This window comes from Vigna unguiculata, chromosome 2, assembly GCF_037176805.1.
Source record: "Vigna unguiculata cultivar grain cowpea cultivar isolate G323 ecotype 2 chromosome 2, ASM3717680v1, whole genome shotgun sequence".
NCBI classification, from domain to species: domain Eukaryota; kingdom Viridiplantae; phylum Streptophyta; class Magnoliopsida; order Fabales; family Fabaceae; genus Vigna; species Vigna unguiculata.
In genome coordinates, this window is record NC_140793.1 from 35,621,084 (window position 1) to 35,634,495 (window position 13,412).

Sequence of the window (13,412 nt, forward strand, 5' to 3'; positions counted from 1 at the left end):
AAGAAATATGAAGTGTTAATAATATAAGAAAAAAATAAAAAAAAATAGTATTATTTATATTTAAAATAATTTATTTATTTGTTAATAATATAAGAACATTAAAAATAACTAGCGTACACACAGGCGCGATAGCGTGTATACACATTTTTTAGATATGAATGATAATATTTTAGTAGGTGATAATAAAATTAAGTTAATATATAAGATAAATTTATATTTATTAAAAATGAAGCGAAATGTTAAAAATAAAGTGAAATGAATAGAAAAGTTAATTGTTGATGAATAAAAAAAAATAAGATAAACAATTTTATAAAAAAATAGGTAAAAATAACCATTAATTTTAAAAAAAAATAAATAATTATAATATTACTGGAGGTAGAATTGGTATTATAAGATGTGGATACAAAAGAGGGAATCCTCATAGATATAAGACAATAGGATTTATATAAAGTAAAAAAAAAAATCGTAATATTTATACTAGGAATGACTTAATTTAAAAGAAATTAGTATAGTTTTTCCAAACATAAATAGTTTGTCTTAGTTACTTTTAAAGACGTATTTTAGTTGCTATAAACAATAAACAGTGACGGTTAAAGAGAATAAATAAATAATCTTTTAATTCATATGTAAATTTTTGTTGATGGAAACAAATAAATGGATTAAGTGACTTAGACCCGGTTTTTTCATGTGTCATAAAGTGGTAAAATATATTTATAAATAGTCTCGATTTTGTTTAATTTACAGTAAAGGTAATCCAAATTCAAGTAAAGTTATCCAATTCTTCCAGACCCATTAAATAATTTCTTTAATTTTGGATCATAGAAATAGTAATTAAACTAACAATTTCAATTCTAAAATTTTGGCAAGTGTTGCCACTGTAGTAACTAATTTGACAGTTAACTTCCTTATATAATCAGTGTATTTAGAATCAGCTTAAATATCTTAAGACTAAATGTCGAAAATATAAATTTCATTATTTCTATTAATCTAAAGATTAACTCAGATACGTGATCTTTAATTTTTTTTTTATGTTAATGGGACAAATGCGTTGTCCCAACCCGTATTTGGTTGTCCTCCCTACAATAAAACCCTCAATAATATGGTAAGTCTTCAATGAAGTGTCATAATGAAGTATCTTTGCAATAATACACAGCTTCAGATAAAATATAACGACATATATTTGTAACTTATTATCAAAATATTCCATCAATTAAACTCAGTTTATGTAACAAAAAAACTAATTTCATTTTTTTCAAAATTTAATGCTTAAAAATACCTGTATTTTATATTTTAATTTATAGTTTTGGTTACAAATAATAACAAATCTTTCTTTGATTAAATTTCAATTTATTTGTGTGCATCAACAAACACTGATATAATAAAGCGATCAATTATCAATAATTAAATAATAATATTTCACATAATTTATGTAATTAATTTTTTTCTTTAAAATAAAATTACAAATTCTTAATGACTAGCATGGCATAATTTATAAGCATCGCATTGAAAGGCAATGAGCTATTCCTACAAACAGGTTTTAGTATTATACATTCTTTTCAGCAAAAAAAAAAAAAAATACATATTTTTCCCTTCTCGAGGCCCTAGTAATAAAACTTAATGGAGTAAAGAATCATACAACTCTAGAGATCTTTCATTACGTTACTGATCACTTTGCACTGAGATTATATCGCATTTCTTTTAACCCCTATTGCACAATTTCATATAAGGTTACTGCAGCAAAGACGAGAAAGAGAACACCTCCGATGTAGGAAATAACCTTCAAAATCATTGAAAATATTGTTTTTAGTTTACAGAAGCATAAAGGTATGAGAAGCACACCACCCACACTTTTTCTAGCACTCATTGTATTTACTATAATTTATTGAAAACTATACAAACAGAAGAAAGATTCATGCAATCAGGAATACGATTCACTCACCAAAATATGTGATTTTCAATAGTATTGATGCTAATAATAGTTAACATGTTCAAAAGTGCATATTGGAAATTGTGTTGTAGTATTTTCAAATGGAAATATTCCGAAACAGAAACACAAGTTTAGGTCCGGGCTTCAATTGAGGTGCACTACCACAATGCGTGGTTAGAAAACAAAAGCATTTTTCTTATACTTAAACAAGATGCTCATTGCTCTTTATTACCAAACCAGGAGGGGAAGACTACAGTTTGCCATATGTTATCCAGGTGAAAGAACATGTTCGTTCCCAATAAGGTTCGAGGATCGTCTAACATGTTGCTACTATTCACAGCAATCATATATTTTTATGATGGAGTGGGGGAATTCCAGGGCAGAAAATTATCAACACAGGATCTCCACGAACCAGATTCTATAACTAGTAATTTAAGTAAATCATTTTAAAGATCATTACTCATTTGGTTGGTTAATTATCTACTTCAGATGATAGCATGTGTAGAACCATTGAGTTTAGAACCAACTAAATCTGGTTCCAAGTAAATCTGGTTCTCTTGCTTAACAGGGAGAACCATGAGTTTAGAACCAACTAAATGCAGAATATCAGGAATGCAAGCTATACACAAGAAGTTACCTTCTCTGATAAATACGTTCCAAGTAAAGAGCCCCCGAGTACAGCTAGCTGCATATAAAAGAAAAATTTGAGGATATAAGAGCCTAAAGTTATTTACAATCATGTGAAACAAAAGAAAAAAACAGTCTGAAGCAATATAAATTACATGAATTAGACTCTTCCAAAATATAAGGTCTTCTCCAGATAGCATAGCCTTATTTCCGGTGCTTTCTTTACGAGCTGTTATTGTTTATTAATTTTGAGCTTGTTGTGAATATTAAATATAGATTATGAAGGAAACAAAAGTATAGCTTACTAGTGTCTTAGCTGTCTTTAAACTATGGAGTAAGATGCTTTAAAATAAATTGTCAAAAAGAGCCATCTCAAAAGTGTCTGTTTTAATTATGCTTGCATTTCCTGGCTGTCAATACATTTCCTTTTTCTTTGTTGCACTTCAGTTGGAGATTTGGGTGAATCCAGTTTTCACGCACCATTGCAGAAGCTTAAACTAAATATTTTATGTTTATGTTAAACAATGCACATTTACTGTTACAGTGAAAAAGGAAATCCCCATATTTAGCAGTTGCTTCGATTTATAACTGAAGAAGGGGTTACCAAAGTTGCAACACCATGACCCGCCAGTGCTCCAGCAATGACTCCAAAGGGAGAAGAGGCTGCTGCAAGGGCTGAAAAGTAGGGAGAAAAACAATTCAGGTTGTCTGAAGTTGAGTTCAGTGCATGACGAGATGCAAGATAACAAGTACGGGTATTTGAAACAAATGAAAATTCAACAAGAAAATTATATTAACTGAAATTGGCTGATCCAAAATAATTGACATCCAACTTCTTGCGGTCAAAGCATATAAGTTAGCTTCAAGAATTGTCAATATCAATATTTATTTATTTGTACATCAGTTTGTTTAATAGGGATTTCAGATCAAGATTTTTGTCTCCTATACTTCCAGACCAAGGAATAGCAAAATCATAAAAAGTTTGATATTAATAACGACAAAAACGTTAGTTCTAGGTATAGGTGTTCCATGTATACTTTCAAACCAATAATTCTAACGTTAGAACTCACCAATTGTGGAGAAAAATGACTTATCACCCCATTCGGCGACAAAAACTAAGAGAAAAGTACTGGCAGCTGTGCTAGCAGCAGATAGTATTCCAGCACCATTTCCAGAAAATTCAGAAACTGCTAGCTCTGCCTGGCTAACAAAAGCAAACATTAAATTGCTGGAACACAATAAAATATTGTGAACCTCGACCACTGTGAACAAGTTCAAAGTTCAAACTGAAGAACTAAAAACTGAGATAATTCATGCATCGAACCCATTGTGCTGCAATAGAAGATAAATAGATACCAAATATTACCTCCTTCTGCTCTTCATCTGATTTTTGGCCATTACTAGATGAGGCATCCAGCAGGGTAGAGACCCCAAAGTACACCTGAAGTCAATTCAGTATTACTTAAGAGAGGGTTAATTTAAAAACAGAAAAGTTTAAACATTTTGCCCTGGCTAACACTGTTACTCTGTTAGCACATAACTAAACAGGAAGGTGATATTTACCAAAAGGCAAACAGCAGCAATATCATCAATAGGTAAATCCGTTTCTCCAAACCTGCAAAAGCAACCCGTGAGGTGAAGTTTTTGAAAAGTAGTTCATAGTCAAATCATGCCTTCACGTTACATGGTTTAAGACACAAGCCCAAAAGGAAGGCACAGAAGACAAGTATAGACATTTATGTAAAACAAGGAACTTTCAACAAATTAAAGAGATGTATGCATGACAAAGTAATAATTATTTGGCAAATTATTAAAAGTATTCTAAAGAAAATAGACATTATATTATGATAAAAACCAATTCATGATTGGCAAAAGGTTCCTACAAGATGAAAAACAACAATGTGAAGTATTTTCAGACCGTAACATGTACAATGTTCATCATCAACAACATAAAACTTCGCATGCAACTATAATTTATTATTTGTAGAATGTGAAGAATGATTAGAGCTATTTTCACTATTCCAGTATGACCAAGTCATATAACTCATTTTATAGTTACAGTTCATAAATATTTCTAGGAAATAAAGAAAATAACCTGAATGGCAAGATTTCATCAACATAATGAAAAGTTCTCCCAAGGACAACAGATATCAGAGTCATTGCCCTGTCAATAGCAAATAAATACTAAATATTAATAATTTGAAGACACGTGCATGCATCATCTAGAATATTTGGCATTTATAAGTGTCACTCTGTACTTTTTTATTCGATTATTTGACTTCTAGACAGAAACATAAGCTTGAAGAATTCTGTACAAATACACCACTCTGCCTTCCCATTTCAGAAGGTATTTGAAAAACCTTTTAAAGTCATCTAATATTGTTCACAAGCCAACTCCCTCCAGGATTTTGATTGTTCTATGATGTGAAAATATTTTCATCATAGTTGTTTACGTGAACGTGTAAGCATGGTGAGTAAAACAGTTTAATTAGAATGTATTGGCGGTGAAAATCTAACCACAAATTAACCGTATGAAAAGTTCATTGACTTGTATAAAAATTACGTAACAAGTCATATTGATATTTTATTAGTTGATAAAATTATTATTATGTATAAAAATTATACTATCCAAAAAAACGCCAACAATGAAGACAAAAATAAACAAGGAAATCTAAATCACCATGAAACGATAAAACATACGCAAGTGCGCTAAACGTCCCAATAAAAACAACACCAGCTGTATTCCTAGCTGCAAGCAGGGCCTGCATACAAATTACAACATCAAATTCCCAAATCACCCGGGTCGGGTCGTATCATTGACGATTTCTGTGCACTTACTGCAATGAAGAAGGTCTTATCTCCAAGTTCAGAGAAAAATATCAGCAGAAACGCCTGTGAAAAGGCATAAAAGAATAAAAAGTACATTAGTCTTTGAGCAACATAATCCAAGTAAACTTAATCATTTTACTTAATGGTGAAAAACAAAAATAACAGAGTACAGCGTAAATCTGTAACTGGTAGCAAAAAAGCAAGTAACAATTAATGTCGAATAAGAGAAACGAAAAACTGCATGTTCCACTGTCAACAGCAACGATTTGCATTACTTCAAATTATGCTCGTTTTCTGTAAAACATTGGAATTAGAAAAGTGGCAGGGAGATTTTCCTAACTGAAGCAAAACCTGTGCTTATGTCATCAAAATCCCCAAATGCAGGAGATAAACTGAAAGCATTGAAAAAGTCGGAGGCAGCATGAGCGGGATAAGAGTGTTTAAGTGTGAAGAAGCCGAAGAGCATCATAAACTTGAGAAGCCTAACGGAGAAATTAGAATGAGCAATTGGAGCCAAGGGGAATTTCCAATTGGAGATGCGAGCGAGTGATTCAGGTGAATTCTTGGAATTCTTGGAATTCTTGCAAGAATGAGAGAGTCCCTGCGTTGGGAATTTGGTTCCATTTGGGTGAATTGGGGAAGAGGTGGCGAAGGGCGAGGATCGCAACCTCTTAGAGCTGCGAAGAGTGGAAGGAGGAAGAAGGAGAAGAAAAGAAGATGAGGTGAAGGAAGAGAGTGAATGCGAGCGTAGGAAGGGGTGTGTGTGAGAGAGAGAGTGCATTTCGAATTTCTGTGGCGGTTCGCTCAGCTTCTGGCTTCGATAACGATAAGCCCCGCGCCACCATTCACCAACCAACTGCCCCTGCTTATGATTTTTTTTTTTCCAACTTGATTCTCTTCTAAAGTAACCGTCAGTGCCCTCACCGATTTCTACACACTTTATTGGGCTCCATCGGAACCCAACTTGATTCTTATTTATACAGTTGTTTGGATGCGCCCACGTACTACACCCCCCTTTTTTTAAATGCCAATTTTGCCCTTTGTTATATTGAAATTCAACCTCCAAAACTGAGGGCAGTGGGGCAAGCAAGTACTGGATAAACCATCTGTAAGGCCCATTAAAAATCTTTTAGCTTTTCTGCCCTAAAGTTAGTGGGTTGCCCTTGTAAGTGGGCCTAAGGCTGGCCCAACATATATAGTCTTTAGGTCTGCCCTAAACCTAGTATTCTTTACCATTTCAGAAAAAGCTGTTGTCCTTGTCTTAGAGCCGCAGCCGCCTTTCACTTCTGCTAGGGTTCCGACGTTCTTCAGATTCACGCTTGGCTTGGCCCTTGTTCTGCTCACATAAGTACCTTTAACCCTTACCGCCTCTGTTTCGTATAGCTTTCACAATAATAGTGGAGACTCTTTTATAATCTCGTTTCATCCACTGTTCCAGTTGCGAATCGGGCTCTAGGAGCTGTTGTGGTCCTTGTTCGTGCCCAAAAACCCAACTGTTAGCCTTTTTCCAGGTACGGGAAGTTAGGGTTCTAGTTTCGAGTCTTTTTGGAACTGTTATGCGTTATTTGTTGATTGTATGGCTGGATCTGTCGATTGGATGTGTGAAAGTACTTTGCATGTATTGTTTGGTCGGAAAACATGGCTGTGGCAGTGGGGGACAGTGGCGAGACCTGCTAATCTCGCCCAAGCGAGTCAATCTCGCCTAGGCGAGATGAAACAGGGAGCTAGCCTAGGGCCTCTGCACGAAAAGTCGCCCAGGCGACTCGCTCAACTTTTGAGCGAGCAGGCAACTCGCCCAGGCGAGAGGGATCTCGCTCCGCGTTGCTCATGCTCCTGATTTTATGCTTTCGCCTAGGCGAGGGGGAGGCTCGCCTGAGCGAACACGTCTCGCCTGAGCGAGACCCTCCAGCCTAAGCAAGGTGCTGGGCGAGACAGTGTAATGTGGGAGGTTTTTCTTGGTTTTGTATGGATAATGTTGGCTTGGTTTTGAGTATCTGTGTTAAAGGCTTGGTATGTGTGAGTATGATAGAGAAATGCAAGTTGTGAATTATGTATAAAGGGTTGACATGAGTTTTGCATGAGATTGTATTGAAAGGGTTGGTATGAAAGAGGCATGATAACGATACGAATTGGAAGTCCTTGGTACATGAATGGTTCATGATGAGATGAAATGTGTTGAGCCTGGAACATGAAAGGCGTAGACTTAAAGGTCGGTACAATTAACATATACATGCGTAGTGAATATCATTTTGGTTGTGCGGTTGTGTCCTGTATGTGTCAGTGCATAAGTCCTTGGGGTCTCTAGGTGAGACTTTCGGGGTTGCGCTTCAGTGGTCGGGACGTAATCCCATGGCCCCTGTTAGTGGGTGTCCATGGTGGTGCCCCATCTGTATAACTAAGTAAGGATTCAAGGTAAGGACTGTATCCTGACACTCTAAGGGGCCAGTTAGTCTCACTTAGAGCGGACTGACTCCTGTGGTGAGAGTAGCAGGAGGCCTGAAATTCATTAAGGGCTAACCTTGTGGTGGGAGAGATTTTGATTCATCGTAACACTTGTATTACATAGCTCAGGGATCGAGCAGCTCAGGGTCGAGCAGAGATATCCACCACAAGTGCAAGCATCCGTTGAATCCGACTAAGTTATACGTATCCGGATGAGTTGAGTCGAGTCGTAGTGTATTGAATGAAGAGTCATAACATGTTTGGTTGCTATGTGGATATGAGATGATGAAAATATATTTGATTGCATGATGAATATGTTGTTGGCTTCAGCTTACCCGTTTCGTTGCATGGTTGTGTTGTATGTGGCTGTTTTTCCTTGCGATGATCATCAACTTGGTTGATGGGAGCAGATGGGCGAGGTTCTCATGGTCAACAAGCGAATGGTGATTCCGCTGCTCAGCCATCTGGGTTGGAGTTTTCTTTGTGTTTTATTTAAGGCTATGGCCCATGTATCTCTTCCTGTATTTCTACGCTACACTCTATGTCGTATTCGTATTCAGCTTTCCTTTGGCATCGTGGTGTGCCCGAGTTTTGTTGGGGTTGTGTTAAAGCCCCCGGGACTACGCTACTGTACTTATATTGTGTGACGTTTTCCTTTAATTTCGCTTAATAATTAAATAGGACGTTACACCATTTTATACGTATTTTTCAATTAAAAATTTATCCTCGTACTTGTGTCTTATCAAGTGTGAAATTTTGGTCTCATTCAAGTTCTTATTCAGATATATTCCCATTGAGGTAATTTATTGTTTCGCCTATTAATTAAATAATAATTTGTTGACAAAAAGAAAAAATTGCATTGAAGAAATATATGATATTATTAAGAATTATGCGGATATATTTTTTCCTGTATCAAATATCAATAAATAATAATAATAATAATAATAATAATAATAATAATAAAATGTTAAATAACAATTGAATAAAGATTAAATAATTATATAAAATAGTCAAAATAATCAGATTTATGTCTTAAAAATTACTTAATTATCAAGAACAAATGAATGAGGAGATTTCTTATCAAAATTGAAACATATTCAAAACACTACTTCATTTGTTATCTCTATTAAAAAAATTCTTTTAATGTAATGTTCTCCATCTAAGTCATCACTTTCTTTTTTTACTTTGAATATTGGGTTCGAAAAAAAAAGTGTATTTAGAGGTAAATATTTTGTAGAAATTGAAGTTAACTACTAAGCAAGTTTTTTTTTTTGCTTTTGTGTTTTGTTTTCAAATGATTCGAGCAAGATACGAGCAACATTTATTCTTTTAATCATATTTAAATTATGCAATTTAGATTTTTTAAAATTAATTAATTTGTACTAGTAATTTACATCTAACGCACGTATTGAAAATTAATTATAACATTCTATATTGCATAATTCATATTTATATACAATCTCTTCAAATAATTCAATCAAGAGTGTGAGCAACACTTATTCTTTTTAATCATGTTTAAATTATACAATTTAGATATTTTTTAAATTGAGTAATTTATAATAGTAATTTAAATATACTTCAACATTCTTCAATCTAAAAGTAAAAATATGTATTTTGGATTTGGAAATACTCTTTTTATTGTATAATGTGAAGTAATTTGAAAAATATTTTAGAGTTTCAAAACATCTTTTATTTGAAAAAGAAATAATCATGAAAATTAAATTTTAACGAAATTAAACCCTATATATAGATAATTTTAATTGAATCCGTGTGTTGTTTCTTGATGTATTTATTTTGATTATGAAAGTAAATGAATGATAAGTATTTTAAATGGATATGTAACTTATGAATCATTTCATGTGAATAATATTATTTGGTATAAGACCATGAGCGATCTCCACTTGTGTCAACACTCCGAAATCCACAGCAAACGCCAGATCCACCGAAATCTGCACAAACAGGGAACACACTCCAAATTAGAGTAACAACTATTCTTCCAAAAATGGATTATAAAACTTACCTTCGACTACGAAACACAGGCACCAAGTTCAAACAGAGCGCTTCCAGTTGAACACCAGATTGAAAACTCTACACTATTCCCCACATACGCGCTTTTTATTGTTATTGGTGTGATTCATGTAATCACTCATTCAAATTTATAATCAGTTGTTTGTCCTTTTTTTACATAAACCTATTCTTCAGGGATTCTTAGTTGATTTGTTTCTTCCGTAGAAATAGCCATGATATATTCATGGTTCATTATTATACTCTTTTTCAGTTTCTGCATTGGTCACACATAAAGGCCTGTAACCGTTTCTGAAATTGGTATCAACACTACCACACGAATCTCATACCAGCAAACGAGAGAGAAGAAGTTGAGTGAAATATTTAACTCTATTGATCAATTTTATAAACGGGATATCGAATTTTAAAATTAAAAATTATGGTATATTTATTAAATTAATTTGAAATTATAAAAGTATAATTAAATTTAATATAAATTTTATTTTATAAAATTCAATAATAATATTTTAATTGATTTTATAATAAAAATGTATTTAAGTCATTTATATATATTTTTAATAAAATGTATTATATATAACTATTTTAAATAATATATTAAGATTTAGATAATTAAAATTAAGAAATCAAATTTAATTTTGAATGAAATATTGAGTAAAAAGTGTAGAAAAATATAATAGTTGTTTCTCTAATAATAAAAATGATTGACGATATAGAAATTGTTGAGTAGACTTAATAAAGATACAAACATTAGACGATACAAAAAATGTGAAGAGTAAACGATATAAAGTTACAAATGATAGATTGTGCATATAAATGTAATGTTTAATTAGTCAGGTAATACTCACTCTCTTCATATGTGTCAGTTTGGTACTCACTTTTAAAAATGTGTCAATCAGTTTGTTCGCTTGAGAAACTCAAAATAAAATCGACTTCTGGGTTCTTACCTGTAAAAAAACGCATAAAAAAGTTAGATCTGACAAAATATAAGAAGAAAATGAGATGCTTGCTTGAGAAAGGTGGTAACACTTGCAAAAAAAAAGATACAACATCATCAGATCTGTTTAAAAAAAATGATAGGCATAAATGGTCTTTTGGTCCTAGTTTAGGACCACTTTTTTCACTTTGGTCCTACCTTTGAAAATGTTTTCAGTTTGGTCCTACTTTTCGTAATTTGTTTTCAATAAACTCCTTTTCGTTAACTCCGTCAAAATCGTTAACGGAACAGTGCCAGCGTGGTTTTTGCATTGTGACGTGGATACTGTTCAGTGAGTTGGACGTTTGCACTGTCATTGCCCAGATTTTAAATTGAATTTTAGGGTTTATGTGTTCATTGTAGTTTAGGGTTCCATTTCAGCTGAAAACCAATGTCTCGTGGGGCATCTTCGTCTTCTTGCAACAGCTGGGTTCATCGAAGTTGCAATTCCTGCCATGGTGGTTCTAGGGTTTCAGGGTCACCCCCAATTTGCGATTGCGGAGACATTGCAGTGGTGTGCACAGCTAGAACTACAAAGAATTTGGGTAAACAATTTTGGGGCTGTGCGAACTTTAAGGTTTGTTTTCCACTGTTCGAGTTTGGGTGTTTCTATCACTTTCAGTCTTTCACTTTCATCTTCATGGTTTTTTTTTGTTGCAGAGATGTGGTGAAGATGTGTTGGGATGCAACTTTTTCAAGTGGTGTTACGAAGAGGGTGCTGATGAGCGAGATGCCATTATCGCTAGGCAAAGGCAGAAGATTGCTTATATTGAAAATGCATTGACTGTTTGGAGAAAACGGATGCAACTGTCATTAGCTGTGATAGGTGTTCTTATTGTAATGATTGTAGTTAGTTTTATGGGTTGTAATTGTCGTTGACTATGTTGAATAATTACTTCAATGAATGAATGATATTCCTTTATCTCTAATTACATATTCTGAGCTGTTGAAAATAGTTTAATTTCAATGAACTGAGGAACGAACAATTCTGAAAAGTTGATAAAATTCTGAAAAGTGCAAATCATAATGCATTACTAATTAAGGCTTTTAAACATTCCATCAAAATATCAGTGATCAAAATCCAGAAATTGTTAAAGTACATCATCATTTCCAATTATCACATTGACAATACATAACAAAATATTCCCTCTCCCAAAATACATTCATTAATCTCATGATGGACGTGGTGGCCTTCTTATTTGCATTTTTGGCCTCATCTTTCTAATTCCATAAGATGGTTGGCTTGGCTGTTGTACTGCAGTGTTGGGTGGTGGTCCTGGTGCTGGTGGGGTTGGTGCTGCAATTGGTGGGGTTGATGCTGCAGGTGGAGTGGGTGTTGCAGGTGGTTGACTTGGTGGTGGTTCACTTTGTGTGGGTTGAGTTGGTTGTGGTTCACTTTGTGTAGGTTGAGTTGGTTGTGTTGCTGCAGCTTCAGTGGGACGTTCTGCACAGCCATGGACAGGAAGTGCTGGACAATTGTTCCTTTTGTGCCCAAGTGCACGACAAACTGAACATCTCTTTCTATAACCACCTGGCCTCATTTGAGTGTTATCTTTTGTAAGTTCCCAAGCTTCCAGCCTTCTCTTCTTCTTTGGTCTCCCTGGCAGCCTTCTTTTAAGTGGTGGTAGAACATCAGGGAAGGCAGTTGTTTCCCAGAAAAGTTGGCCATTGGCAGGAAGAACTATGGAGTTGTATATCTCTTCATATGTTGTACGTCTGAACCAATGTGGAATGTAATCTTTTGCCTTCAAGTTGAGGAAGTTCAGTGCAGCAATTGCATGGCAGCATGGGATCCCACTAATGAGCCATTTCCTGCAGCTGCATTCCTGGCTTTCTATGTTGACAGTGAACTTGTCTCCAATTAATGAGACATGCATAACTTCAAACAGCTTCTGACCTGACCAACTGCAGGATGATCAAAGTGAAAAATTTTAAACCTAAACTAGGACCATATTGAAAAGAACTTAACCTTAAACTAGGACCAAAGTGAAAAATTTTAAACCTAAACTAGGACCATATTGAAAAGAACTTAACCTTAAACTAGGACCAAATTGAAAATTTTTAAAACTAAACTAGGACCATATTGAAAAGAACTTAACCTTAAACTAGGACCAAATTGACAAATTTTAAACCTAAAGTAGGACCAGATTCGAAAGTACCTTGGTATCCAATACTTAGTTTGTTCAGATTCTTTGGACAATCTGGCGCGTATTTTAGGGCATATATCTCCCTCGTACTTCTGCACCTTGGATCTATTCTTGGACCACCTTTTCATAATATACAAACGGATGTCTTCCAGCATTGAGATGATTGGCTTGGACCTTGCATCCACAATTACGCTGTTGAAGGCTTCACTCATGTTGTTTACCAACGTGTCACATGTGGCTTGCATGGTAAACCTAGACCTGGACCAATATCTGCCAATACAAATTTGTTAATCCATTGTTAATGTGGAGAATCAGTGATATTGCTAACTAACCTTGGTGGTATTGCTATTAGATATTTGAATGCTTCCTCGTTCACTTCTTTAATGTTATGCATTTCTCTTTCCCATGCTCTTGGGTGCGTGCAGGTTGCAGCCTTCCACAT

At 34.4% G+C, this 13,412-nt stretch overlaps 2 protein-coding genes across 3 annotated transcripts; both read right to left on the reverse strand.

Moving 5' to 3' along the window:
• Positions 1-1,480: 1,480 nt before the first annotated feature.
• On the reverse strand, positions 1,481-6,293 carry LOC114170869 (protein PAM71, chloroplastic). 2 transcript variants are annotated; one of them, XR_014987497.1, is made up of 11 exons: positions 5,724-6,293; positions 5,393-5,446; positions 5,255-5,316; positions 4,650-4,718; positions 4,118-4,169; positions 3,921-3,995; positions 3,625-3,754; positions 3,159-3,229; positions 2,710-2,783; positions 2,565-2,612; positions 1,481-1,777 (listed from the first exon to the last, which is right to left on the reverse strand). XR_014987497.1 is itself a non-coding variant. In XM_028056314.2 (10 exons), exons 1-10 carry the CDS (start codon positions 6,162-6,164, stop codon positions 1,706-1,708), a joined length of 1,074 nt encoding a protein of 357 aa, XP_027912115.1. In that variant the 5' UTR covers positions 6,165-6,291; the 3' UTR covers positions 1,481-1,705. The 2 variants fall into 2 exon arrangements, 1 of the variants encoding a protein (XP_027912115.1); XM_028056314.2 differs by lacking the exon at positions 2,710-2,783 and having other exon boundaries at positions 5,724-6,291.
• Positions 6,294-11,995: 5,702 nt separating this feature from the next.
• Positions 11,996-13,412, reverse strand: LOC114166917 (uncharacterized). The gene is made up of 3 exons (XM_028051806.2): positions 13,303-13,412; positions 12,983-13,240; positions 11,996-12,728 (listed from the first exon to the last, which is right to left on the reverse strand). The coding sequence occupies exons 1-3, from the start codon at positions 13,410-13,412 to the stop codon at positions 11,996-11,998; spliced, it is 1,101 nt and encodes a 366-aa protein (XP_027907607.2).

What these genes read in the sequence shown, in the direction of transcription:
- LOC114170869 (XM_028056314.2), bottom strand. Translation starts at nt 6,164, where the DNA reads ATGCACTCTCTCTCTCACACACACCCCTTCCTACGCTCGCATTCACTC. An exon ending in ATAAGACCTTCTTCATTGCA is followed by an intron (nt 5,317 to 5,392) that starts GTAAGTGCACAG and finishes ATTTGTATGCAG; the next exon opens with GCCCTGCTTGCAGCTAGGAA. An exon ending in GATGAAATCTTGCCATTCAG is followed by an intron (nt 4,170 to 4,649) that starts GTTATTTTCTTT and finishes TTGCTTTTGCAG; the next exon opens with GTTTGGAGAAACGGATTTAC.
- LOC114166917 (XM_028051806.2), bottom strand. Translation starts at nt 13,412, where the DNA reads ATGTGGAAGGCTGCAACCTGCACGCACCCAAGAGCATGGGAAAGAGAA. An exon ending in CTAATAGCAATACCACCAAG is followed by an intron (nt 13,241 to 13,302) that starts GTTAGTTAGCAA and finishes TTGTATTGGCAG; the next exon opens with ATATTGGTCCAGGTCTAGGT. An exon ending in ACTAAGTATTGGATACCAAG is followed by an intron (nt 12,729 to 12,982) that starts GTACTTTCGAAT and finishes ATCATCCTGCAG; the next exon opens with TTGGTCAGGTCAGAAGCTGT.